Genomic DNA, 25,508 nt, shown 5'->3' on the forward strand with positions numbered 1-25,508 from the left:
GGTCTGTGCTTCTCCCCTCACTCACTACCCCCCAGACCACGTCAGCCTGGGCCTCCATTTGTTTGCACATCAAAGGCTGATGATTCCTCCATACTTGCCTGCCTTTCATCTCACCCCCGGGGCTTTCCCCCTCCAAGAGAAGGGGAAGCAGAGCCATTGTGCAGTGCAAGAGGAGATTTCTCTCACCTCTATGTAGAACCCCCCTTTTAGGCTCTACTTACAGCCCTTTACAGAGGGGCTGAGAGGGTTATAGGAGACTGCCTATGGGCCCAGCCAGGCAGGTCCCAAGGGTGGTGGGTAGAACAGCCCCTCTGTCCACTTACCAAGACTGCAGCTTCGCAACTGGGGCCAGGCAGGTCCTATATTTGCTTTGCAGCACAAGCCCACACCCCACAACTGCTCCAGCACCACTGCCTGTGCAGAGCTGCTGGGCACAAGAGGAACCACGGAGCTCAGACATCCCAAGACAGGCTCCCCACAACCCCACACCACAGGCTCCCAGCCAGTCTCCTTCCCTTCAGCCCATCCCACTTGCTGGAGGCTCAGGTCTACCAGCCCCAGGGCTCTCAGCGCCATCTGGCGAGACAATCCTGCAAGCACAGCTGGCCCATAGGGCTGAGCTGTGTAATAGATCAGGGGAGGCCAGAGCTCCAGGAGCAATTAAGCAATTAATTTAGCCCCCTGGGCTAAAATGCAGCCCCAGTAGTGTCCTACCAAGAGCTGCCCTTACAGGTCATTCAGCTTAAGCCGGTACACCCTTCTGCCAGGTACCCGGGGGAGGATGAGCACAGGGAGAGGCTGCTGTGTGCTGGTGAAAAAGCCTTCAGGATTCGCGTTCAGCTGGACTCCACAGCCTGGCTTAATGCCCTGTGCTGCTGCCCTGCCACCCCCAGCCAGGCTCCATTGCTGCCCTCTGCTACCCTCAAGCACATCACTTGGCAAAACCTCTACTGCAGGCAGCAGGGCAGAGAGCTTCCTGGAGCAGTGCCCTGGAAGCTGTGGGCTACCAGGCCAAAGCTCTTCCCCATGGCACCTGTGTGCAGCCTGGCTGATGACATGGCGTGCACATGGCCGAGTTTTTGCCAACCCTGGTCCTAAAAGGCAGCTCTTTGTGCCTCTACTTCTGTATATAAGTGTTGCCTTGAAGCACCTGCATGTCAGCCACAGAGCTGATGCTTCTGCAACCTCGCTTGCTGGTGCACCAGGAGGGCTGATGCTCCAACATACACACTGCTCCCAAAGACCAGGGCAGAGAAAAGGCCTCGGTTTCAGGTCCAGCACTGCACACCAAAGCACCAGCACAGGGCATCAGAAGAGCCAGGATCTCATGCCCCAGTACATGCAGGGGTACGGGCCCACCAGCTTTGGAGCCAGTGCTGTCCCAGTGGGGGAGGGACACTGCCCTGGTCCCTGAATTTTGGGGGCCCCACAAAGCCAGGCTGGCTTCACATCCAGTCGCTCACCATCCCCCCCACCCCACACTGCCCTGTCTGGGTCCCACACAGGCTGATTTGCCCCAGGCCCTGCCACGGTCATCTCTGTGTGGTCTACTCTAGCACTGCAGAAGATGAAGCACTAGTCCAGGGAAGCCCAATGGCCCACAACAAGTCTCGAATTGCAGCCATGCATGAAGACCATCCAGGGGCAAGCAGCCGAGAGGCTGATGACACTAAGCCAGTGGTGCTGAACCTTCAGCCCACCATAGGCCAGCCCCAGCCCCCAGAGCTGTGTCAGGGTGCATGAGGCTTCCAAGTTAAGACAGTTGGCTAGAGGGCAGGTGGCGGTCCACATGACATGGCCTCATATCCTGGGACCTGGGGTTGCACTGCAGCTGGATCTGGCATCCAGGTTCAGGCAAGTGTGAGGTCTCATACTACTTATCCAGCCTGCAGGGCCAGATAGGTTGAGCACCACTGTCCCAGGCAGAGGCAGGAGTGAAGGGAACCCCAAGGCAGCCTGAAAGTACCATGCTTGTCTCATCCATTTGGATTAAACCATTTTATTGAGCACCGTTGCAGACATGGGGGGAGGGGGGCTGATAGCTGGCTGTTTTGGCAGAAGTACAGAAAGGGCTGGGACCAGAGGCCCCTATCCACGCCCTTGATGCTACCACTGGGGTGGGAAGGCCAGGCTGGGAGAGGCCCACATGGGAGGAGCCAAGGCCTTCTGCATGGGCACAATAAGGGTGCTGTGCAACCCCAGACATGGGAGCTTAGGGAGGGGGTCTGGCCCTGGAACCCTCCCACCCTGCAACCAGCCCCTTCAAGGCACGTGTCTGCCAGGGCTTCCCTTGCTCCTGGACTGGCTCAGAGGCAGGGAGTTTGGCAATGGACCTAGCTGGAAGATTGGGGGAAGTGTAAGCACATGGTCCCTGAGTGTTGTGGCCCCTGCTGGTAAGCACCAGTTCCTGACTGCCACAGGGCGCCAATGGGTGAGGAGGCTGCAGTCAGGAGCCTGGAGTTGAAGAAGAGAGAAGGCAAGTCCCAGCAGTGGCTTTCCAATGCGCAGAAGCTGCCTCCACCTTTGGGGATGGGCACAAAGTGCAACAGGACATGGAAGCACACTGCGACTGGCAGCCACCCCTGTAGGATTCATCAATGCACCAGTTAATATCCCTGTAGGCAGAGTCCTGCACCCAGCACACCCTACTGCTGGACCCAGAGCATGAAAGTCATGATGGGCCTGAGGCCTTGACTGCACGCAACTCTGCAAGTGTTGGCTGGGGAAATCCCCTTGGCAGGAGGAGGAGGAGGGAGGACACAGTGATTAAGTGACTTGGCAAGGGCACCTGGCCAGGCCATGTCAGAGCTGGGAGCAGGACCAAGGTCTTTTGTGTCACAGCACACAGGGGCCTGGGGAACTTGAGATCTCCTCCCCTCTACCCCACGCAACAGAAAGGATCTGGGCACTGCGCCCTGCTTACCTAAAGGACTTTCAGAACTGCTGGCTCCAGGCACCCTAGAGGCCTCTGGCAACCCAGAGCCCATGCAGGACACTGCCCACCAAGTCCCTGCCTCTCTGGGATGGCATGGCTGGGATTCTGGCAAAGAAGTGCCCTGCACATGGTGTTGCCTACTGGGACCCTAGAGTCCTGGCCTCACTGGACAGACACCTCAAGCACAGGGGCATCCCCAGAGCTGCCACAGGGGGACATCATGAATGTTTCTTCCTTGTGTCTCTTTGGTATCCAGCTGACTTTCCCCCCCTCCCCCCACCCCACCCTCACCTACAGCCTCTGCCCCAGGCCCCCTCAGCCCTCTGTGGGGAGGGGGGGCACATTGGCCAGGGCAGGGAGGAGGTGGGCATAGATCTCAATGCCGCGTAGGAAGACCCGCTCATTCAGGTACTCGTTGTGGTCATGCAGCAGCACCGGGGTCTGGTTCATGGGGGAAAAGCCGATGGCTGGGCACCCCACCTGCAAGGCAGAAAGGGGAGGTTATGGGCAGCTGTAGAGACCCACAGCTGCATCACACTGCATCAGCAGAAGCCATGGGCAGGTTTTTTCCAGCTGGGAAAAAGCCCCCACTGGAGTACCTTGGAGTGACCTGCAGCTCGCCTGGTCAACCTGCCAGAAAAATGCATTGAGCTGACATTCTGCCCGGCCACAGCTCCCCAGACAACAGGTCACCCTACCATAGGAATGCACTGGGGTGACCTGGTACCTGCCTGGACTCTCCAGGCAACAGGTCAACTTGCCACAGGATTGTACTGTGTTGACATGGGCAGGTCTAGGCAGGACCAGGACCCCTTCCTGCACTGCCCCTGCACCCCCTAAGCAAAAGCCATGAGAGTTGTATGCTGCAAAATGAGCAATGCTGGGCCAGTGCCCTAGTCCCAGGCTCAAGGACTCCTGTCAAAACTCCTTTAACCAAAGGTTCCCAACATGCCTTCCAAGGGTGGACTGGTTTCCATTTTACAGGCAGAGAAACTGAGGCACCAGCTTGTCCATTCCTGCCCAGGGAGAGGCAGGAAAGAACCCAGAAGTCCTGACTCCCTGTCCAAAATCTCACAAAGGTTGCAAAGCAGATGCAAAGATAAATCAAGGCAGAGAGAGAAAGAAGTGAATTGAGAATGGGGAGATGGAGGAGGAGAAGGGGAGGGAAGTGGGGAAAGAAGCACCCAGGCAGGATCATCAGGATATAGGTGGACAGGGGAGGGGCAGGAACCTGTACTCACTGCTCGGATGTAGCGGCTGTCTGTGGCCGCTGGGAAGATCTCACACTTCAGTGTCATGTTCCTGCCAAGAGACGCACTGTGAGACATGCTCTCATGCCTGGAGCAGCTATTCCCTCCCCACACAGCAGACAGGGTCGGGGCAGGATGCAGCTCAAGGCCAAAGAGTGACCTATGTGGTAGAGCTGGGGAGGACTTCTGCAAGTGCAAGCTGGGCAGGGGTCATGCTCACATGTCCCTGCAGGCCCCACTGAATGCCTTCCACCAGGAGTCCGACTCCGCCGTGGAGGTCACACACTGGTCCATGTTTTTCTACACCAAGGAGAGGGAAAAAAAGGGTGAGGGAGCATCAGGGCACAGGAGTGCCTGAGGCTCACAGCACAACATGGAGCAGAAGCCCTGTTGGCAGGGACTGCATAGCAGGAAGGCTGAAGGGAGGGAGCTGCCCAGACCCAAGTGGCCTTGAAGGGATGGCCCCAGGCTGCAGGGAGCATCCTTGCTCCTTGCCTCCAGTTACCTGGTGAAACTCGTAGATGACACCCTCGCCAGCTGCCCGGCACCAAGCTGCAATCTGCTGCTCAAATGCCTGCAGGACAGTGAACAAGCCAACAGGGCATAAGCAGACAGCAGGAGACTCTCTACAACAGGGGTCCAGGCTGCCACCCCATGCTCCAGAACCTAGTTTGCAAGGGTTCCCTCTGTCCTTCCCCAGAGGGGCTGCAGAAATCAATGCATGGCTCTGCAGAACACCCACGTGGGGCTCCTGTCCCGTCCCAACCCTCAGTGGGTATTGGTAGGTGATGGCCCATAGACTGGGACTTACTGCTGAGGGACCTGCCCTGCCCTCCCCTACTGAGTGGGAGCTGTACCTCCAAGTTGACAGTGGGCGCGATGCGGATGTCAAAAGCAGCAGACATTTCTGAGGGGACCACGTTGAAGGAGACGCCCCCATTCAGCATGGTCAGGTTGACGGAGGTGACATCACCCAGTGTGAGGCTCTTGTCACGCTTGAGTCTGCGGAGACAGGGGGAGAATCAAGCTCTGACCTTGAGACAGGAAGTTGGGGTCTTACACCCCAGCTGTTCCCCCTTGGAAACAGGCACTGCTCCCACACTGAGGGAGCTAAGGGCTGGCTATGGGGTTTGCTCATGGAGGGGCTTTTAATTCCCTCTAAGCAAACTCCCATCCCCAGCCACAACACAGAGCCCCAGGCACATGCCACCCCCATAACACCCCAATGCCCTGATGCGTGGAGCCAGGCCTCTGGAATGCCACAAGTGGTATCATGCCCCCACAAATTAACCCCTCAGGCAGGTCCCCAGGCTCTTGCCATATCAGAGAGGGGAAATGACTCAACCCAGCACAAAAGGGAGGCACAGGAATTGCTAAAAATAGAACCCAGGAGTCCCGCGTCCCAATCCCAGGAGTCTAGCCCCAGGCCCACCCTTTGGATCTGCAAGTGACAGCTAGGAAAGAACAAAGCAGAGCAGTAATAAAGGGAAGGGGGGCTGCTCCTCCATGGGATTTGAACACAACCTACGTACTGCTGCCTCTTACCTCTGCTCCTCACTCTTCCTGAACTCCAGGAAGGAGGTGATCACCCTGTGCTGCAGGCAGGAAGGAGGCAGGTCAACAGTCAGCACTGGGCCAGTCATGCTCACCTGGACTCCTGTACCTTGAGGATGACACCACCACCCCACTGCACTTGGGAACCCCTAAAAACAATGAGAGCTCCCAAACAAGAGCCTTCCAGCTTGGAGCTAGCTCCCTATAGCTAATTCCTTGCCCCTGTTCCTCTTGTGTCCCTACGAGGTGGGGCTGGATCTGCAGTGGCTGTAGCTTTTCCTACAGCCTGTGGTTCTGCCCCACTCTCTACTGCACTCCCCTGCTGAGAGAAGCTGAGACTGAAGTAACCAGAAGCATCCACCTCAGCCAGAACCCTTGCTGTACAGCCTGGCTAGATAAGGCACCTATGGTAGCTCCTGTGAGGAGAGAGGACTGCGCCTCTACTTCAGCAGGTCCCTGACCCCTGCCCCTACCTTTCCTATTCAGAGGGCAGAACAGGTGAAGCCAACACAGGAGGCCCCACAGACCTCTCCATGCCCCAGGCACAAGGCCCCCTCTCACCATCTTCTCAGCAGCCGTGTTCTCAATGAACCGGGAGCCGTGACCTGGGTTCCCCTCACACTTCACCTGGATCCCTGTGAGGGCCAACAACAGAGGACAGATGGGTTATCAGAGCAAGAGCACGTGAGCCTGGCATGCCAGGGCCCCTGGAAAGGTGCCTCAGGAACATGGATGCAGCTCGAGGGCACAAGTTGGGCTGTACTTACACCAGGGATTCCTCTCCCCATAGAACACAGTGTAGGTGTCTGTGGGGCTGGCCAGGCCTGCAGGAGGAAAGCAGAAGAGAAGTGGCTGTGGTGAAGCATAGAGCAGGGCACAGCCTCATGAGGGCAGCTGCTGCCAGCTCCCTCCACAGGAATGGGGCTGGGGACCCTCTGGCTGAGGTTGAGAAGCAGTGATGAAATCCCACAGTCCCCAAGGCCACCACTGGCTGGACTGCCCACAGCTTGCTCTGGCATTGGTATCCACAGGGTCTCACCTTCATCAAGGGCAAACCCAACATTGAGAGCCTTGAATTCAGGGCTTTTCACAAACAGCTCCATGCCCTGGTGGCCTCCGATCTCTTCATCTGTGGTCAGAGACAAAGAAGCAGAGTTAGTGACTTGCCCAGCCCCTCCTTGCCCCACCTCCATACACTGCTGTGCTTGAGGAGCCAGCCTTCATCACAATGGGGGTGAGAAGGACCTGGCAGGCCCCCACAGCCTGGGCTTCTCCAGCATTTTCCAAACAGGGAGCTCAGTGTGCTTCACTAATGTCCACAAACATGCTCACAGTTCTTTGCCCTCGCTTTCTCTGCATGGACTGTGCTGGCAAGGACGCTCCTCAAGTTAAATATCAATAAAGTGTGACAGTATGTGTGCTGGGTGCCCAGACACCATGGTGAGGGACACATGAGAAATGCAGACACACACAGATGAGAGGCAGCTCTAGTCCTACCTGCCCCTCCCTTCAGACCCCAGACTCTAGTAAGCGTCCAATTATTTACCTGGGACAAATGTCAAGTGAATGGTTCGGGGAAAGCGCTTCCCCTCAGCCTTCAGCCTCCGGATAGCTTCTAGGTACCTGGACAGGGAAAGACTCTAGCAGGGTGCCCGGCTCACACAAGCTCCCATGAGAAACTTGAGCAGTTTGTTCTGTAGCCTGGCAGTACTTCAGAGCTGCATAGAGAAGAGCCCCCACAGTACCTGCCTGGGCCCAGCCAACATCATCCACTCCTCATGTTCCTACATGCTAAAATCACCTGTAGATTCAAAGTGCCTAGTGCAGTCGGTGATGTGCCCAGCAACTCTCATGATGCTAAACAGAACAGGGAGCAGTGCCCTGCAGCTCCCCTGGGCTTGGCAAGGGATGGGCAGTGGCAAACTGGTGATGATCATATATGATTGGGCACCCAGGAACATTAGGAGGCAGCTCCTTTGCTGACAGATTCTCCCCTGTCTATGCCATCACACAGTTCACTGCACTGGGCCAGCCCACTGAGACCAACACCTGGTGCTGCGCAGCCAAAAGCAAGGAACCTAGTGCTCCCAGGAGCTCCCCATCCACTTGAGCTCGTAAAGTCAAGGCTCAATGCTGGCTCAGAATTTACTGCGAGCATGAGATGAGTGGGGAGGAAAGCACAGGGAGGAATATTCAGAACAGCCAAGGCCACACACACCAGGGGCCCAGCAGAGCCACTTGTTCAGGCAGGAGAAACTACAGCAGCACTCACTGGATGGAGACACACTTCATGTCCTGGGACCCGCGGGCATAGATGTTGCCTTCCAAGTCCTTGAAGGCTTCAAAGGGGTCATGGCTCCAGTGCTCCTACAGGGCAGAAACCAGGGCCAAGTGTCTCAGAAGTGCTTTGCAGCAGGACCAGCCACACAGCAGGAGTTAGCTCAGGCCAGCTGGCTCCCTGGCTTGTCCTAGAGAGGGGGCAGGATGGGGGGGGGGGGGCAGGAATTGGTTGGAGGGGTGTGCAGAGAGGCCCCAGTTGGATGTGTGCAGCAGCAGGCAGGGTTTACAGGGAGGCTTGACTATAAGAAGGTAGATGGCACAGGCCTGGGTGGGAAACTTTGCTGGTGGAAGATGCCAGCCTTGGACACTGAAGGGCAGGACGGCCCCAGTCTGGGCAGCTGAAGAGCCAGCCTCCACTGGCCCTCCTGACAACATTCCTCCCTCCAGATACGAGGGGCCTGTGCTGCCCAGGCAGACTGGGGACTTCGGTCCAGTCCCTTGGAGACTCCATCCAAAGGTAACGCCTCCCTGCCTGGCCTCTTCTCAACCTCAGCAGAGAAGGGCTAATCGTCTCAGCTTGAACATTACTCAGGCAGACCCTGCCAGGTGCAACAGAAACATGGACAGATGTGCAGCGCCCTGCATTCTCCTGTAGGTGGTGGTGCATTTGCATTAGCAGAGCAAGGCACGCATGCACGGAGGTGCAGGACCTCTGCAGAGACAGCACAGGGCTTTCTCCCATTCAGCGATGCCCTCTAGCACCCTCAACCTGCCAGGGGGCACCTGTCAGCCCAGGACACTCCCACCTCCTCTCTGTGCAAATGACAGCCCTCCTGGACCAGGTAGCAGCCCAGCACCAGCTGCAAGCCCAGGTCTTCTCCCCGTCACAGCCCCTCACCTCGAATACAGGTACAACATCAATATGGGAGTTCAGCAGGATGGAGCAGAGCTGCGGGCTTGTGCCCTGCCAGGTCAAGATGGTGATCACCCGACCTGGGCACACCTGCAAGGAAAGGGTGAGGCATTACAGCTGAGGAAACCACTCTGCTTTTCTGAGTTAGGGCAGCTAAAGGGCAATGCCACATAACAAGCTAGCCTTGTCAGTGGCCAGGCACAGAGACCATACACATCCAAGGCAGCAGGACAGGCCACAGGCAAGACTGCTTCACCTGGGAAGGGCGAGGACTTGGAAGGAGGAGAGAGCCCCCCTCTCCCTATCCAGCAGGGAGGAAGGACATTCTAATGGACAGGACCTTGCCCTGAGACTCTGGAGACCTGGACTCTGGTCCAACTCCCTGTGCCATGGCCATCCCCTGCCTCTTGCCCCATCTGGTAAGTCACACTACCAGAGGTCCCTTTGGAGAAGCATGACCTCACTAACTCCTGGTCTAATTACAGCGGGCAAAGCCATAAAGGTCAGGAAGGATTGGTCTCAAAATAGCCTGCAAACCTGTGATAGCTTATTAATGGGCTGGCTCCAGCCACAAGGGATTACAGACTGCAAGGGATTTGTCCACTGAAGGCAGTCAGCTATATGCACCACCACATTTTCCAGTATCTCAGCCAGGAGAAGCTGGGCAGGTTGTTACCTGGTCACAAACACCAGGCTGCCCCACATTGCCAAGACTCACTGACCAAGGGGCTGGTCAGCCAACCCCTGCAGCCAAAGATTACACACAGGAAAGGTCCCAGGCCCACGTGGAGGCTGAGCAGCACAGTAATTCTTTGGAAGAGGATTGGTGGCACAGGGGGTCTCATTATATGTTCCATTGCCAAGCTAACCAGTGCCTGTTGGGAAGGAGCATAAATGACACATGGAGGAGACGGAGCATTTAGGTCTTTACATGCCTCATTGTACTGGGAGGGAAGAGAGGAGAAAGAACAGGGGGCAGTGGTGTGGAACGACTCCACTTCCCTAGATTTGATGGGTCAGGACATGACTGTCTTGGCAGATAAGGAAGCTGTGAATCTGAAGAAAATTTATGACAGGTGAGTCTGTCCACACCACTTCCCTGGATTTGCCCCAGGGTAACTGAAGCCAGAATCTCCCCCAGAATTTCTGAGATTTCTCTGTACCACTCATGAGGCTGCAATTTAGCTCATGGTGGAGATCTGGGCCTTTGCTCCACACCAGAGGACAAGAATAGCCACATGGCCTCTCCCATCCTTGAAGGCAGGTCCAGCATGAGATGACTGATATGGATTTACCACTACCGAAAGGTGCTGTACTGGCAGTGCTGGAGCCCTTTGGTCACCTAAACAATGAGCGCAGCACAAGCAGTGTGCTGACCCCACGTTGCTCCCAACAGGTCCCATGAGACCTCTCCTGGGATGCAAGGGAGCCATAGTCCTCTAATCCTTGGCTTCTGGGTCAACCTGCCTCACGCAGTGCACATTGCCTGGGGTGGTGGAGATTCTGATATTGACTCACGAAGAACTAGGCTGAGACCTGCTTGGTTTTTAGGCATCCACCAAGCAAATCCTGGTTTACTAACACTTTGTCCCCCAGAGATACCAGGACACTGCTCAGCTAGAGCTGCCTTAGCCCCCCACCCTATGGGGAAGGAGGGATCTGAACACAAATACATGCACAAGGGAGTCAAAGGCCAGGTTCTCCTCATGTGAAGGGGAAACCTAAGACTTCCAGGTTATCAGTAACAGAAGCCCAAGTGTATACAGCAGATTGGCTCATCACTGCAAATACAAGGTGAAAGGGAACATCTCAGCAAGGACGTGTTTCTGCCATGCTTGGACCCCTCAGAGCAACTGAGAGCATTGTTACTGGAGCTGGATTGAAATTTATCCAGTCATCCCCCACACAGGATGCAGCCTGGGCCAGCACAAACTCTGTGTGCTGGGTCCAGGCTAAGACGGACCAAAAATGAACTTTGCTGAGAGGGCCAATTTCACCTCTCTTACCTCTGCTTTCTGACATGCCAGGCCAAGCTCAGCTCCAACCCGCTCCAAGAACTGTATGGCTGCACCTGAGAGGGGAAGAGTGTAAGGGTTACACACATTCAGTCGCACTCCTTTGTGCTGTTCAAATACTTCCCTCGGGGATTCCTCATTCTATGCTACAAAGAGGCTGTCTACACACTTCCCAGCCCTCCTGTTTTGTCACCAGCCCTCATGTCATAGGGAGGAACTCTCCAGAGCTCCAGTGCACTGAGACCACACTGACGCCACCATACTGGCAGGGCCATTTTCAGAACATTCCTGACTGTGCTGCCGGACATGCACAGAAAGGTGACCCAGCACACTGGCTGCCTGCTTATGACAGCTCAGCATCCACCTTCCCAAGCACATTTCCTTACTATGTAATGCTGCCTTGTGGGACTTCTACATAAGACTATTGTGCCCATTTGCCCCCACAGACCAACATCCCCAGCACCCTGGGCCCTCTCTCCTTGGAGTGGCAGAGTGCATCAAGAGTCACAGATTTTCTTCAGATTCACAGCTTCCTTATCTGCCGAGACAGTCATATCCTGACCTATCTGCAGCCCCAAAATGCAGAAAACATCTCAGCTCCCAGGATCTGGGGTCCCCTGGAGGTTTTCAGCAGACTTGATGGACTTCCAGGAAGTGAAGCTGCTGTTATACTGTACATTAGTGAAAAGGTGGAGAAACACCAAGTCTTCAAGTCTCCTCCTCCTCTGGCTTGGAGACTTGGTCTCCAAATCTCCAAATAGTCTCAATGCCACAGGTTTGCGTACACACACATGCACATGGCTCCAATTCCTGACTGAGGCTGTATATATTATAAAACTGAGATTGTATATACTATACAACACCAATAATAATCTGCCACTCACTAGGAAAACTGTTGGTTGCAGGAGTTAAGAAAATGCTGCAAAGGTGTTAAAGACCCACTGAATCTATTTATTAAACCACACACATGTACATGCAGCTTCTCTGGTGTTGCCAGGCCACTAATCACACATAATAAGGCTGGAACAGACCTTGAAGAGATCAGTTAGTCCAACCCCCTGCCCTGAGAGGGGAGGAAGATGTTTTTGTCTAACCTGCTTCTAAACACTTCCAATGACAAAAATCCCACAGCCACTCTAGGTAATTCATTCCAGTACCTAGTCTCAGCTAAACTGTTTCTCTTAATGCCTAATCTAAATCTTCCTGGTTGCAATTTAAGCCCATTATTTCTTGTCTTATCCCCATTGGGCTTGGAAAATAGCCCATAAACTTTTTAGACTGTATCTAAAGGTTGTTATTGTACCTAGTGCATCAGTCTTCTTTTCTGTAGACTAGCTAAAGCCAATGCTTCTAAGCTTTCCTCATGCACCATTTTTTCTAAACCTCTAATCATTTTTGTTGCTCTCCTCTGGACTCTTGCCAGCTGGTCCACATACTTCTTGAGCAAGGTGCCCAAAACTGGGCACAATACTCCAATTGAGATGCCCCCAGTGCTGACAAGACCAGAGGGAATACTCTGCCTGTTTCACAGATAACAGTCCTTCTTACCCATCCCAGTTGTGATGAAGGGTTTTCTTTTCCAAAAGTCTGAAATGCTGCCTCATGTGCAGATGATGATCTGTTAGATCTGCCAGATCCATTTCTACAGAACTCCATCCCCCCAGGCAGTCCTTATTCTGTATCTGTGTGGCTGACTGTTCCTACTTGTATCTAGTGCTTTGCCCTCATCCTTACCAAACCACATCCTATTTATTTCAGATCATTTCTTCAGTTCATCAACATTGTTTTAAATCCCAACCTCATCCTCCAAAGCCCTTACCATCCCTCTGAGTGGACTATTATATGCAAATGTAATAGGTGTACTCTCTAGTCCATCTTCCAAGTCATTAATGAAAATATCCAAAAAAACATATTTCTGGGAAAGAAATGCACCAGTCTGGATACAATATTTGAGAGACAGTCATGGCATATCTGGAAAGCAAGGGCATCAAACTCACCTTGTACCCCAGGCTGGATCTAGACTGTGGGGCTCCTTTCGGGCCAGATCCATCCCAGGGCAGGTGGCGGTATCACCTCTGGTTCTGATCAGCAGGACATAGTGGCTCCAGCATGGGGCACATGGCACAGCTCCAGGTCCTGCTATGTTTCCCGTGCTGGAGCTGGAGCCGGAGCTGCCACTGCCTTCACATGCCTTGTGCTGTGGCAGCAGCCCTAGCTCCAGCATGGGGCACAGGGCAGGCACTGGCAGTGGCTCCAGCACAGGATGGTGACAGGACCAGCAGCTGAGGAGCTGAGGCCACCGCAGTAGCAATGGATGAAGTGACTGGAGGGCAACCAGATCTGTGTCAGCCCACACTTGCCCTCCTGCTACCAATAACAATGTCCACCAGGGCACAAGGGCCCCAGATTCTGTGGCAGGCCATACTTCCCCACCCCCTGCAACTTCTGGTGGCCCACAGGTAGCCTGCAAGGTCAGACTGAGCCATAGGCCAGATCTAGCCTGCAGGCCATACGTTTGACACCCCTGCTGTTGACAAACTATTACATCCTTGTCCTGTGCTGTGTTCGTGTACACAGCCCCATGTCGTACGGCTTTTTCAGATGCCATGTGCTGTTACTGAGAAAAACAGTAAACCTTTGTTTGCAACAGCCCCAGGTCTCTCCAAATTAACTACTTCCCAGCTTTATCCCCAGCCAAGTAGAGTGCATTTTGGATCCATCTAGGAAAAAATGTAGGTAATGGCCTTTTGCCAAAATTTAATATTATGCTTGCTGGCCATGTCCTTTTGCAAGATCTATCTATCTTTATCAGTGTTTGCATATTTCCTCAACTCAACCACAGCTGTGACCATCATTAACATGCTGTCCCTTCTCTTCCAGATTATCACAGAAAATAATCTAGGATTTCGAATTGCTTTCCTTTCACCATTGCTCTTGTTGGCTCTCCAACCACCATTAACTGACACTGTTCCATTCAAGTCAATACAAATCAGTTTTAAAAATGCTGGCTCTCAAAGTGTTATCGGAAAGACCACCTCTTAACTATCATGATTCTTTCCCCCCCCCATCTGCTAATGTGCTAAAAGCAAATGAGATCCAATCCTTTGGCAAATCTATTCTTAATGAAATCCTGCCACTTCTTGTTCATGGTGCTATTTATCCTCCAGACAAAGATCTGAAACAGCTTGGTGATTTGGGTACCTTGATCAATCAACAGACCTTTTGGAGAAGCTTGGTTTTTCAGATGGCACTAGGCACCTGTCCTCTGGTTCCTTCTGGGAAAAAAACTGACAGCCCAAACAGATTTCAGTAGCTTCTCTTCTTTGGGCAACTGTGGGCAGTAACATCGCTCTTGGCAAACCTTCTATGCTGTGCTCATGAGGTCAGATGCTTTTTGAGTTGTAGACACCACAGTACCTGGACACCCTGTAACTAGAGCTATAAAAGGCAGAGAGGCCTCAGTTACTCTGGTCCTTCTTACTGCCTGTGGCTGCAAGGTGGAACACCAGCAGTGCCCAAGTCCTTCGTACTGTGCAAATTTAGTAGGAAAGTCAAAGTTTGCACAGAGGTGTTTTTATTCTACTTAGTTTTTGTTGGGTCCTGGCTATTTCGGAAAAAAAAATCTCCAGTGGTTAGTTGATATGGGAGCAGGGAAGAAAACCCAGAGGGGCTTTTACAACCACCTTCCGGTGAGCAAACACAAAGTCACTGTTGCTAAAGACTTCCCGATGTGTGTCACCTAGACTGGTTAATGGTGGCCATGCCCATCATCTCACATGCCGCAACCACATGGTAGGTACCCTGTGCCAGGAGAGCACACATGGGGCCTCAGTTCTCAGTTAAGCTCTTCCCAATTAAGAAATCAATGCCACCTCCTTGGACACTAGGAAACAATTTGATGTGACTGGTGAGGTTTATCTGTCTCACACCTTGAGTGCTCAATGATCTGTGACTGTACACTGAGCTCTGGAGCCAGTCTTCACAAGCCCTATGTATTTGTCTTATCAGCATCAATATCTGGGATTAAAGTAAACACAGGCTTCCATCCCCAACTCTGCACAGGAAGACAGAGTCTTTTTCCTAGGCTCCTTGTACCCTATGCATGGGTTCAAATTGAGTGAGATCCAAAGAAGGGTTGTGAGACTGACCAGGAGAATGGAGAACCCAACTGATGGAAAAAAAAAAAAAAAAAAAAAAAAAAACACACCACACAGGCTGAGAAAGGATGCGATCACTATCCATGAATACAGCAGGGGGTAGGCAACAGGGAAGGAGAAGAGCTATTTACGCCAAAGAACAATATTGATGCAAGAACAAATGGACAGAGCCTGGTTACAAAGAAGTTCAGGCTGGAAACAAGAAGATTTTTAAATCTCCAAGTCATGTGTTTCTTGGACAGCCTTCCAACAGATGTAGAAAGGGCAAAACCATCCATGGGTTTTAAGATAGCATTAGATAAATTTATCAAAATAGTGGAAGACCTGCCCAAGACTGACAGCCCATTGGGACAGTGTGGTTAATTTCTACAGCTAAAGGCACACAACAGAGTGATGTGGCCAGCATTACACGCAGCCACTTTTGATCAAGTCCAAATGACCAAGTCCCCATTTATAGCAAAATCAGTAGGGGGTGGCCACTAGCACAAGTCCAGAGCAGGGCTTGAGATATTACCTCTCTGAAGCTGTAGCAAGATGGCAACTATGTCTTAATCCTATTTGGCAGCAAGGACACCAGACATTCCTCCCAGTTGCATGTTCCTAACTGTATTTCAGCCAAGTTAAAACTCAGTTTTATCACAGCTCCCAGTCTAGGCGATTAATATGGATCTAGCTCAAATAGTTTAAAGAGGGGTTTGCTGGCCAGCAGAGATGAAAACTACATTGTAAGTCAGAAGACGATTTTCTGTTTAATTGAGATTGCCAGCTTAAACAGGGCCAAAGAGATCATCGTGAAACAAGGTTCAAACCCATGCACCTGTGACTAATTAACACCTGGAGAAACAGAGCTGTGGAATGTTAACTTTGCTTAGCATTTGGGTCCAAAGAGCAGGCCTGTGTATCATAGATAACAGGAGTCCCAAGGTCTGATTTTCCTGTGCCTCACACTTGAGTGGAGTGGATGCAGTGCAAGTGAATGGAGGGTTCCGGTAGTGTTTTACACCCCATTTGCTCATGTTGCCTTCAGAAGATTGTAGTGATTCTCATAAGCATGCCCCCCCTACACTGGCTTTTAAGTGGAAGTAACTCAGTGCAGCTGAATCCAAAGAAGTCCACACCACCCAGATTGCCCTCGTCATTGGCTCTGTTTTGCCCCTTTACTGGCCAGTGCAACAGATTGGCTAAACATGGAATGGGACATGGAAGATGTTGCCCTCCTACCTCAGTGAAGGCTGAAGCTTCATCTTCATACATTGTTCTCTCCTAAATTGGTCAGGGATGTTTCTGAATGTTTCTGAACCCTGCAAATGCATCAGACTCTTGCCCACAGCTGGCAGTGGCAATGTTGGCAGTGGGTTAGGGGAGCAAGTGGGGACCACCAGCAGATGCCACTGGCCATGTGGGCGGTGGGGGGGGGGTGGGAGGGGAGAAGGGGACAGGTGTGAACAACAGCTGCCTGCAGAAGCTGGTCATAACCAATCTCGGGGGGGGGGGGGGGGGGGGGGGGGGGGACACATGCCCCCCCCTCCCCCCATGCCTTGCCTATGATCTGGGGTGTTCTCTTTCTAAATCCCCATGTGAGCTGGGAGGCCAGAAGAACCTCTCAGCTGGCTCGCATGATCACCAGCTGACTTCAGAGGGATTCCTCCAACACTAAGAGTCTGATGCGTTTGCAGGGTTCAGAAACATCCCTGACCAATTTAGGAGAGAACAATGTATGAAGATGAAGCTTCAGCCTTCACTGAGGTAGGAGGGCAACATCTTCCATGTCCCATTCCATGTTTAGCCAATCTGTTGCACTGGCCAGTAAAGGGGCAAAACAGAGCCAATGACGAGGGCAATCTGGGTGGTGTGGACTTCTTTGGATTCAGATGCACTGAGCTACTTCCACTTAAAAGCCAGTGTAGCTGCAGGGGGGGCATGCTTATAAGAATCACTACAATCTTCTGAAGGCAACAACATGGGGAAACCAACTCATTCAGTAGTAAGAGCTCAGTGGAGCTCCTTTCAATTTTACCTTTGATTCAAGAATGTGATCAGTGGTTACCACTAGCTGATCCCTAGCAAATGCCCTTGACCACAGGTGCCAAGTACATGGGAGCCTGAGGGTCCTAGCCCCCCTTGGGCAGAGGGCAGTCAGTTAAAATGCATCAAACTTTTCAACTCTCCATCACCTTATATATTTTTGCCATGGGGTGGGGACAAGTCAGTGCCTATGCCCTTGACCCTGGCAGTATAACCCATCTCAAACCTCAGCAATGATGTTGATCGAGCACATGGCATTGCAACTTCAGGCTGCTCTGGTGACTACAGAGTAAATGGTCTCCTTACCATAGTTGGGCTCAGGCTGGACAGTCTTGATTCTCAGGTACTCCCGGAAGAGCGTGACTGAAGGATCCTCCACAGGATCTTGGCTCCCGACTGGCTCCCCGATCTTCCCGAGGTCCTTCCTGGGCAGCATGTTGTCTATTTGCAGGAGGCTGGAAATCTGGTAGAAGAGAAATGGGGTGTGTAGAAGAAAGAAACAAAATCACCACTCCGATGCCATGAAGAGACTGTTTCTCCAGATGTGTGGGCCCATGCTTGTGCCTGGAGTACCCGCAGCAGCTTCAACAGCAGGGCTGAGTTCAGACCTGCATTGCTCAGTGGCTCGGCTGGTGCTCTAACGGTTCCTGAAACCATTACAGGTCCCTCCAGGAAAGACACCCTGCCGCAGCTGCTCAAGCCTGAACCATCACCCTGCCCTTGTTGCACGAGGACGAGGGGCCACCCAACAGGTGAAGTCCTCAGTCAGGGTCTTTCCCCCCACGGGGCAGCGGGGCTCACAGGAGTTACAGGAGGGAGCTGCTCTCTGGTGAAGCCCGGGGAGGGCGGTGGCGCTACAAGCTACGACTTGGGCGGGGAGCAGCAGCATGAGGCTGGAAGCCAGCACCGGAGGCCAGCGGCTACTGGGGCCGGACCAGCTGGACACAAAGCTGCTCATTCAGGCCCCCAGGCTTGTTCCCCCCCCCCGCCGGCTTCTGCAAGCCTCTCCCGGGGCAAGAGCCTTTGTCCTCCCGCACTAGCGCGGCCGACCCGCGGCTGGGCCGGCAGGGGCGGGTGGGCAGGCGGGCAGGCAGGCAGGCCGCCGCCGCCGCCTACCTCCCTCCGCCCCGCTCTGCGCGCAGCGCCGCCGCTGCTGCTGCTGCTGCCGCCGCCGCCGGCCAAGCCCGCTGGGGCGGGGCGGGGCGGGGCGGGGCGCGGGGGCCGCAGCCCGCGGCATCGCCCCGCCCCGGGGCCCGCCCGCCGCGCAGATGCACGAGCAGCTGCAAAACTGAGCGCTTCCCTGCGGCGAGGATCAGCCCCGCCCCGCAGCGCTGTTTGCTGGAGATTCGCAGAGACAAGGCAAGAAACCCGCTTGTCCGGAGTCTGCTGGGCGTGTAGCAGCAGGAACCGCCCGCAGGGGCAGCGCAGCTCGCTACCCGCGTGGTGCCAGCCACCCGGCCCCTGCCAGGTTTTCTGCCTGCGCCGCCGTTGGCAAGCGGGCCCGGCCAGACCTCGTGCATCGCCGCGGCGAGGCTTGAAAGCGCTGTTGTCTCTCCTCAGGGAAGCAGGTTTGGTTTTCCCTCCGCGCCCCGGAAGGCCTGACTCCGCGCCCTTTCGCTTTCGCATCGCCCCGCTCCCCGGCTGCGGCTGGGCGCGAGCCGGGCCCGCGCAAACGCTGCCTGTGCCAGGCCCTGGAGCAATGAGAGGTCAACACCCATGAGCTTTAAATAGAAACATACTCGGGCTTTTTAAATGATTATTAGTACTTATGTTCCAGTCTGAGTCTTCCAGGAGCTCTTGGAAACCTCCTCCTTGTTGACAAGAAGCAGAGACTTCCAAGGATTCACGGATTTCCAGGTGCCAGGACTTGTGGTAAAACAGCAAATGTCACCAGATGTGCAGTGTCACTGCACGAGGTGATTACTTCATTCACACCAATGTCAAATTTTGATTAAGGAGATCCAAATGCATTTCAATTAATGAGTCTCTTTCAAAATACTTTATATGCTTTGTAAATGCAGGTAGGTTGCTGACCCTACAAACACTGGATTGTAACAATTTCTGTGCATAAAGTGTATCCATTATTCCTACTTGGAGATTTGGGGCATAGTTTCTTGCAGGGAAACTTCACATTTGAGGCAGCAACAATCCTCCTCATAAGCAGCAGCTGCAGCCTTTATTTATTGTACATGCCTTGGTTGAAGGAATATTCTGAGGCTTGATTTGGTGAGATTTCAAAACTCACTCATCCGTTTCTTACAGGTTTTACTCACCTCCCCTTCATGTAAACTCTGAGCAGCAGAAAAGATGGGAAGTAACAGGGCGGCAGAGTTAAAAGAGCCCTTTCTCTGGCCTACATGGCCCAGAGCCTGTGCTGCAGTCCACCCTGCCACTGAGCTGTGGCTGCCAACGTGGGACCCGTGGTAGGTCTGTACTCACAGGAATGAGGGGTAGAAGCTTAGCTCTATCTATCCCAGCAGCCATCTGTTTTCATCTTCAATTGAGGAGAGAGTAGGGGGAATCCATAGCTGATGTTTTCACACTATAGATAGAGCCAAAGAGCATCCCTGCCAAGTTGTGTGGTATTATATGGCACCTTATGCAGATTTTTCCAGTGAGCTCATTTGCATATAACCACACTTATCAATTTATGGGCAACACAAGCTGAACTCAGGTTGTGGAGCTTTACAGAACTTGGCAGTTGTGCCCTGGTGCTGGGGGAGGTGGGAACAGTGTTGTCAGCTTTCCTGATTTTACTACCAAGCCCCAGCTCCTGGAGTCAGGATTGGGTAAGAACCTCATCATTAACAAAAGTCCATAGCTCTGAAGGCCACAGAGAAACACCTGCAAACATGGCCCTAAAGGAACCCCAAAGAGTCAGGAACCAGAACACCACTATACAACAGCCAACATGAATTAATATCTTTTAAAGCCTTCTGAGGGCTGAGCTGATCTCGTTTTGGGGCTGATCTGTGAATTTTGAAGCTGGGGAGCTAGCATTGGCAGGGAGAGGGCTGTGCCTGGGGATGCTGGCACTGGAGCATGGCTGGTGGGGTGAAAGTTGTGGGTTTGGTTGGTACTGAGGCAGGTTCTGCTTGGGGCAGGAGTTGAGAGAAGCTGATACTAGTACTGTTTTCTGCTCTTTACTGCACGTACTCTCCAGGCTCTGCTATTGTAACCTTTCCCTAATGCCAGCTGCCTTAGCCCTGCTAGAGGATGCAGCCATACCCAAAGCAAAGCTGCGCATGTGAGGATCCCAGCTGGGCCACAGGAAGGTGTAATAAAACACAAGGATCCCACCTGACTGCCAATACTTGGCAGCCTTTCCACCAAGCTGGGGAGGAGCTCACCCTTGGCTGCTCCTTTACACCCAGTGTGTAACCTGGAATGCATTGCAGGCTCCAAAGACAACACAAGTCAGCATGGCTGGGGTTGCGTGCTGCTGGCAAAATAGCAGATTAGGAGGCACCGGGGGGGGGGGGGTGTCCTTTACAAAACTCAGCTGGTTCTCTGCTCTGGACTGCCCCAGCAAGGCATCCTGGCCTCTAGTCTTTAACCAGCTACAGTCAGGATGCTGTGGGCAGGAGTGATAGATTTGCTATTGGACTCTAAGCAGCCACAAGTCACAACCTGATTCCTAGTATGGGGCCCCTAATTTAGCTAAATGGAAATTGTGTGTTAGTTGTTAAATATGGCCTGGAAACATGCCTTTCAGCTTTGGATTCAGGGGAGTGCTGTTTATGGGAGATTAGGAAAGCAAAGCCAGGCCCCTGTGGTATCTAGAAGTCCAGTAAACCGGCTTCTTGATCTTACCCAGGGGAATAGGTTCTGCTCCACTTTAAGCCAGTGTAAATCTGGAGTAATTCCGCTGCCTTCATGTTTTGATGAGCTTGCAAATGTTTTGAATTCCTGATTCCTAGGGAGAAGCTCAGAAAAGCTGAGGTGGATTCAGACCCCAGTCCCCTTTGACAGCCTACATGCCATCTAATCTGGGGTTTGAAACACCTCCCCTTCTGTGGCTGGCTTCCAAAGGTGCCGAGCGCTCCCAACTCACCTGGGCCTCCACTAGACTTGGGGGTGGTGTGCAAATCTGGAAAGCAGCCCTTGAGCAAAACTTTCCCCTCCCAGTGTGTGGCTGGGAAGCGTCTATTCCCCTGGCTGGGAAGCTGGGATGAAAACAGTGCGTGGTTTGTGTGCAGCGTCCCTTGCTGCAGAACAATCTTTCACTTGCCTCTGACCTGTGGGCTCCCCAGACAAACTGCAAGCAGCTCAGCTCTTTGCTCCTCCACACCTGGCACTGCCATGGAACAGACCTGAAAACAAAGAAGGGGGCTCTCAGGAGGCCTCTGGGCTGAGTGGTGGTCAGTGTAGCTGGGAAGACCCAGCTCAGGCTCCTCTGTCCAAGGGACTGGATGTGGCTGGAACCTGATTTATTTCCTCAGGCCAGACAAACTCCTCAAGGCAGAGAAAGTGGTGGAGCCAGTCTGGCAGCTCCCTATGGTGACATAGGAAGTGTAGGGGCAAAGGGGCCACGAGGAATTCATCCTCTTCCCCTGCTAAAAAGAGGGAGGGGTGAGGAGACAGGAGGGAGCTCTTACCTCCCCCTCTTCCCTACCCCCACCTGCTATTCTAGGCCAGGGGTCCCTCAGCTGTGCCAATTCCCCTCCAAGTGCAGTCACTCCTGCTCTTAGTCCTCCTCCACAGCTGTACCACTGCCCTGCAGCCCCCTCCCCTCCCAGCCAGGCCTCCAGGCTCTGCCAAAGCCTCTACACCCTGACTCCCACTGCTGCTCCAGCCCTACCTCCCCCCACAGCAAGGCTGGGATAAGTATAAAGTAACAGCAGGGGAAGGCCCACTTAAGGACAGATCCCTGAGGCCACTCTGACCCTATACCCTTTTTGATGTAGGGACTGTTGATTACCCCACAGCACAACCCTTCCTCACTCCTGACTGTTCAGTTGCCCTCTCCTGGCTAGACAAGCTGTTCCACTACTGCCAGGGTGGCAAGGAAAGCCTGAGTCCCACATATGGGTGGAGGTAGCTATAGTTAGGGGGCGAGGGGTGTCCTGCCCCATCTCATCCCAAGGGCTCTTTGGCCTTTCGTTCTCTGAGCGCTCCTGCACACACTGCAACTTGCTCTTCTCCCTGCCAGAGGCAGGGTTTTCTCTGCTTTTCCATGAAAAGGTCCTTTGGACATCCTCAAGGAAACCCCTTTCCCTGCACTCAGTCCTGCTCTGGATTTTGAAGCAGACAACAACGCTCTGCTTAACATTCACCTGGTCACTTTGGTTGCCATGGCTCTGCTCGCTGGGGTTTGCGCTCTGTTGTGCATTTGTACAATCTCTTCCATATAGGAACCAGCTACAGACAGTATTTCAGGGCAATGAGAGGGCCTGCTGGGAGGCCGGAGCAAGCTGTCTCACATGGAAGGGTGAGGGATTAGGCTGGTGCGCAGAGCAGGCTTTGTGTTGGGGGTAAGCCGATCGATTCCCTGGGCCTGCATGTGAGCACTGCTGAGACCTGACGGTGGGGAATACACCAGCGGGGAGAACGTTTGCCTTTAGGCTTTGCTCATGGGCCTTCAGGGGAGGGAGCTGGGTTGAAGGAAGAGAACAACAGAAGCATAGGGCTCTTGTCTGCATCTTCAAGGAGGTAACAAATCCTGGTGAGGTATTGCGCCACTGCTGTAGATTAACATGGAATAGTGGAAGCACAAGGCAGGGTGGGAAACTTCTCTTGGGGGGTTGCTGCAGTGCTGGGCTCTGGGCTCCCCCCTCTTGCGGCTGAATGGATTGAACAACATCAGATCCTTCTTTTCAGCATGTTTCAAGGCATGGCAAGGCCTGCTTCACCTTGTACACTGCTCCAGCCTGCCCAGTGCTCCTGGATTTGAGCCCCAAGCATATAGCATTTAGAGAGTGCTCCCTTTCAAAGTCCTGGGAATAGAGGATTCCTTTGCTTTTCTCACGTGGTAGCTTTTTCTGCAAGATCTGACCCTGGTTTCTAGGCAGGGCTGGTGTAGTGCAGGAGACTTAGAGCTGGGAATAAATTCAGGTCTAGATAATATATGTTAGCCAGCTCATCATTAGCACTGGGCACTTCATCACAGGGACAGGCCCTGGGGAGGTGGGAGATCATCAGTAAAGGTGCCAGAAAGGGCTGAGATCACATCACCCCCTTATCCTTTGGCCCTTTCCTGAGAGCCTCCGGGCACATGGTTTTGTCCTCTGCTTAGGACAGATGTTTAACACCACCACTTTACTGAGGTTGCAGCAAGTTCAGAATCAGTTCAGGGTAGCAGATGGAGTAAAAGCATGGCACAAGTCTGCCTGCAAATATGCTCAGCTCCTCTTCCCTCCCCCACAATCCTTACAGTAAATGGTAAGGGGAAAACAGCTGGATCTGCAAGACTGTTTAGCACAGAACCAGTTACTTGCTACAGGACTGCAGAGCACCTACCACGCTCCCTTCCCCCACCCAGACTATTACATTGCCCTTGGACTATTTGATGTCTTTGTAAGTTATTGCGGCTATGTCGCCAGTCCCTTTGGGCTGCCTGCGGACGGCAGCCGGTGTTGAACATCGTGTCCGCATCCCCGATGGGGGGTGGTATTGACTACAGGTCCCTGCCCACACCCTAAGGGGTGAGGCCTGCTGGCCATCGATGATGCTGCTGCGAAGGATGACCAGCACCAGAAGACATTAACTAAAACAGTTCAGAAGGGGTCATCCGCTGGCATCCGGCACTTGATGTCTTCGTGGTGGCTGTGTTAAAAAGGCTAAAAGCTAGAAGCATAAAAGCATAAAAAAGCTAAAAGCCTAAAACCACCATGGGGCTGCCACTGGGTAGGGCGACCAGTGCCTTAAAAATACCAATAAGTTACAGGGGACAACTAAAGAGAAAACAGGGTGTGCTCATGTGGGTCACAGGTTCAAAACGAGCAGCAGGGAATTTCCCAGTTAGGGGTATGAGATGAGACTTCTCTCCATTTGGAGGGCCAACAGGAGGGAACCTCACTTGTGTGGCTGCCTCCAGGTCAGGGCAGTGTGGGATGCAGCTGGGCTCCTCTGGGCTCTCTCCAGAGTTGGGCACTGCCCACCCCTGCTTTGGTGTGGCTGACAGCCATTCCTGCCCCAACATGCACAGTAGACTGGTCCAAACAGCCACTCTTCACCTCCTGTCCTGCTACAGCTCCTCCTTAGCACCCAGCTCCCTGGCTGGGCACAGGTCACCCCAGAAACCTCTTAAGTCACTCCTCACAAAGAAGTATGATCTGAAGGAAGAGTTTAGCCAGCCACAGGAGAGCAGCTGAGGGTGGACGCTGGACTTTATACTGCCTCTGTCCTGCATGGCCACCTCTGTTACCCAAGAACTTACTGCTTAACCAGCCCTTTAAAAAAAGTTACCTTGAGCTGAGGTGGCTGGAACAAGAATCCCTGTCTCCCCTCCCCCACAGTAGTGCATGAAGAGGGAGCCCAGCTCCAGTCCCTCTCCTCTGATTACTGAGAGCAAGGAGTTTCCAGGCAGGACAGAACCCCAAGTCCTCCATCCACAACACTGATGCTGGGCATGGCCCCAGAGAAGCAGCACCCCGAGGGCTGGCTAGTTCCTGGGCAAGTCAAGGGAAGAATGAGGAAGCCCCTCACCCACAACAGCCCTTGGGCTCTCTTCACCACCAAAAGTGAGAACCAATCTGGCCCAGACAGGTGCCCACCATAGCTGTGGGCACCAGCACTTCCAAGGAGTAGACTCTAGCCCCACAACATACAGCCTAGCCATAGCCAAGCACCCTGGCTACTTGCTGCCTGGGACTACCACCAGCAGATGCTGCAGGCCTAAAATCTAATGAGCTGATAGGCCCCTGCTGCACCTAGCCTCATCAGGCATCTGTTGCTGGAGAGGGTTGCGATGCCCAGTTGCTCAGGGGCCTCTCGCTATGCCAGCCACTTCTGGCCAATATCCAAGAGCCACAGAGGGCTAGGAAAGCGAGTGAGCGAGCACCTGAAAAAGACGGTCCGCTATCAGGTAACACAGAGCACCATACCACAGCCAGTAAGTGGGATGCCCTGGAAGTGCCACTGTGAACAGTGGGCCTCAGGTGGTGACAGGGCAGCCTGTCCTGGGAGCATCCCAGCCTAGGCAAAGGGGAACCCAGGATCAACCTTGCCCCGCGCATTCGATCTCTTCTGTTCAGCAGTGGTTAGTCTCCTTGGCCTGTGAGTATGCAGAGCCCTGCTACAGAGTGGTTACTTTGGGGCCACCCCAGGAGTAGTGCATGGGCACAGGTGGCTCTTGCCATCTCATGACCCTTCCAAAAGCCCAGTCCAATGGTGGGATGGCTCTTGATCCTGCAGAGCAGGAAGGGAGCGGGGGCTGGG

At 53.5% G+C, this 25,508-nt stretch overlaps 1 protein-coding gene across 4 annotated transcripts; it reads right to left on the reverse strand.

Moving 5' to 3' along the window:
* Positions 1–1,983: 1,983 nt before the first annotated feature.
* Positions 1,984–19,162, reverse strand: ACY1 (aminoacylase 1). 4 transcript variants are annotated; one of them, XM_090022282.1, is made up of 15 exons: positions 18,641–19,162; positions 17,436–17,592; positions 10,939–11,003; positions 8,918–9,022; positions 8,012–8,106; positions 7,286–7,362; positions 6,779–6,868; positions 6,507–6,563; positions 6,301–6,374; positions 5,731–5,780; positions 5,043–5,187; positions 4,691–4,759; positions 4,406–4,485; positions 4,177–4,237; positions 1,984–3,415 (listed from the first exon to the last, which is right to left on the reverse strand). In XM_090022282.1, the coding sequence occupies exons 1-15, from the start codon at positions 18,647–18,649 to the stop codon at positions 3,251–3,253; spliced, it is 1,299 nt and encodes a 432-aa protein (XP_089878408.1). In that variant the 5' UTR covers positions 18,650–19,162; the 3' UTR covers positions 1,984–3,250. The 4 variants fall into 4 exon arrangements, with proteins under 4 accessions (XP_089878408.1, XP_089878411.1, XP_089878409.1 ...); XM_090022285.1 differs by lacking the exon at positions 18,641–19,162 and adding an exon at positions 18,246–18,623; XM_090022283.1 differs by lacking the exon at positions 18,641–19,162 and adding an exon at positions 17,738–18,238.
* Between the last annotated feature and the right edge of the window lie 6,346 nt (positions 19,163–25,508).

This window comes from Crocodylus siamensis, chromosome 11, assembly GCF_052110815.1.
Source record: "Crocodylus siamensis isolate JL-2025a chromosome 11, ASM5211081v1, whole genome shotgun sequence".
NCBI classification, from domain to species: Eukaryota; Metazoa; Chordata; order Crocodylia; family Crocodylidae; genus Crocodylus; species Crocodylus siamensis.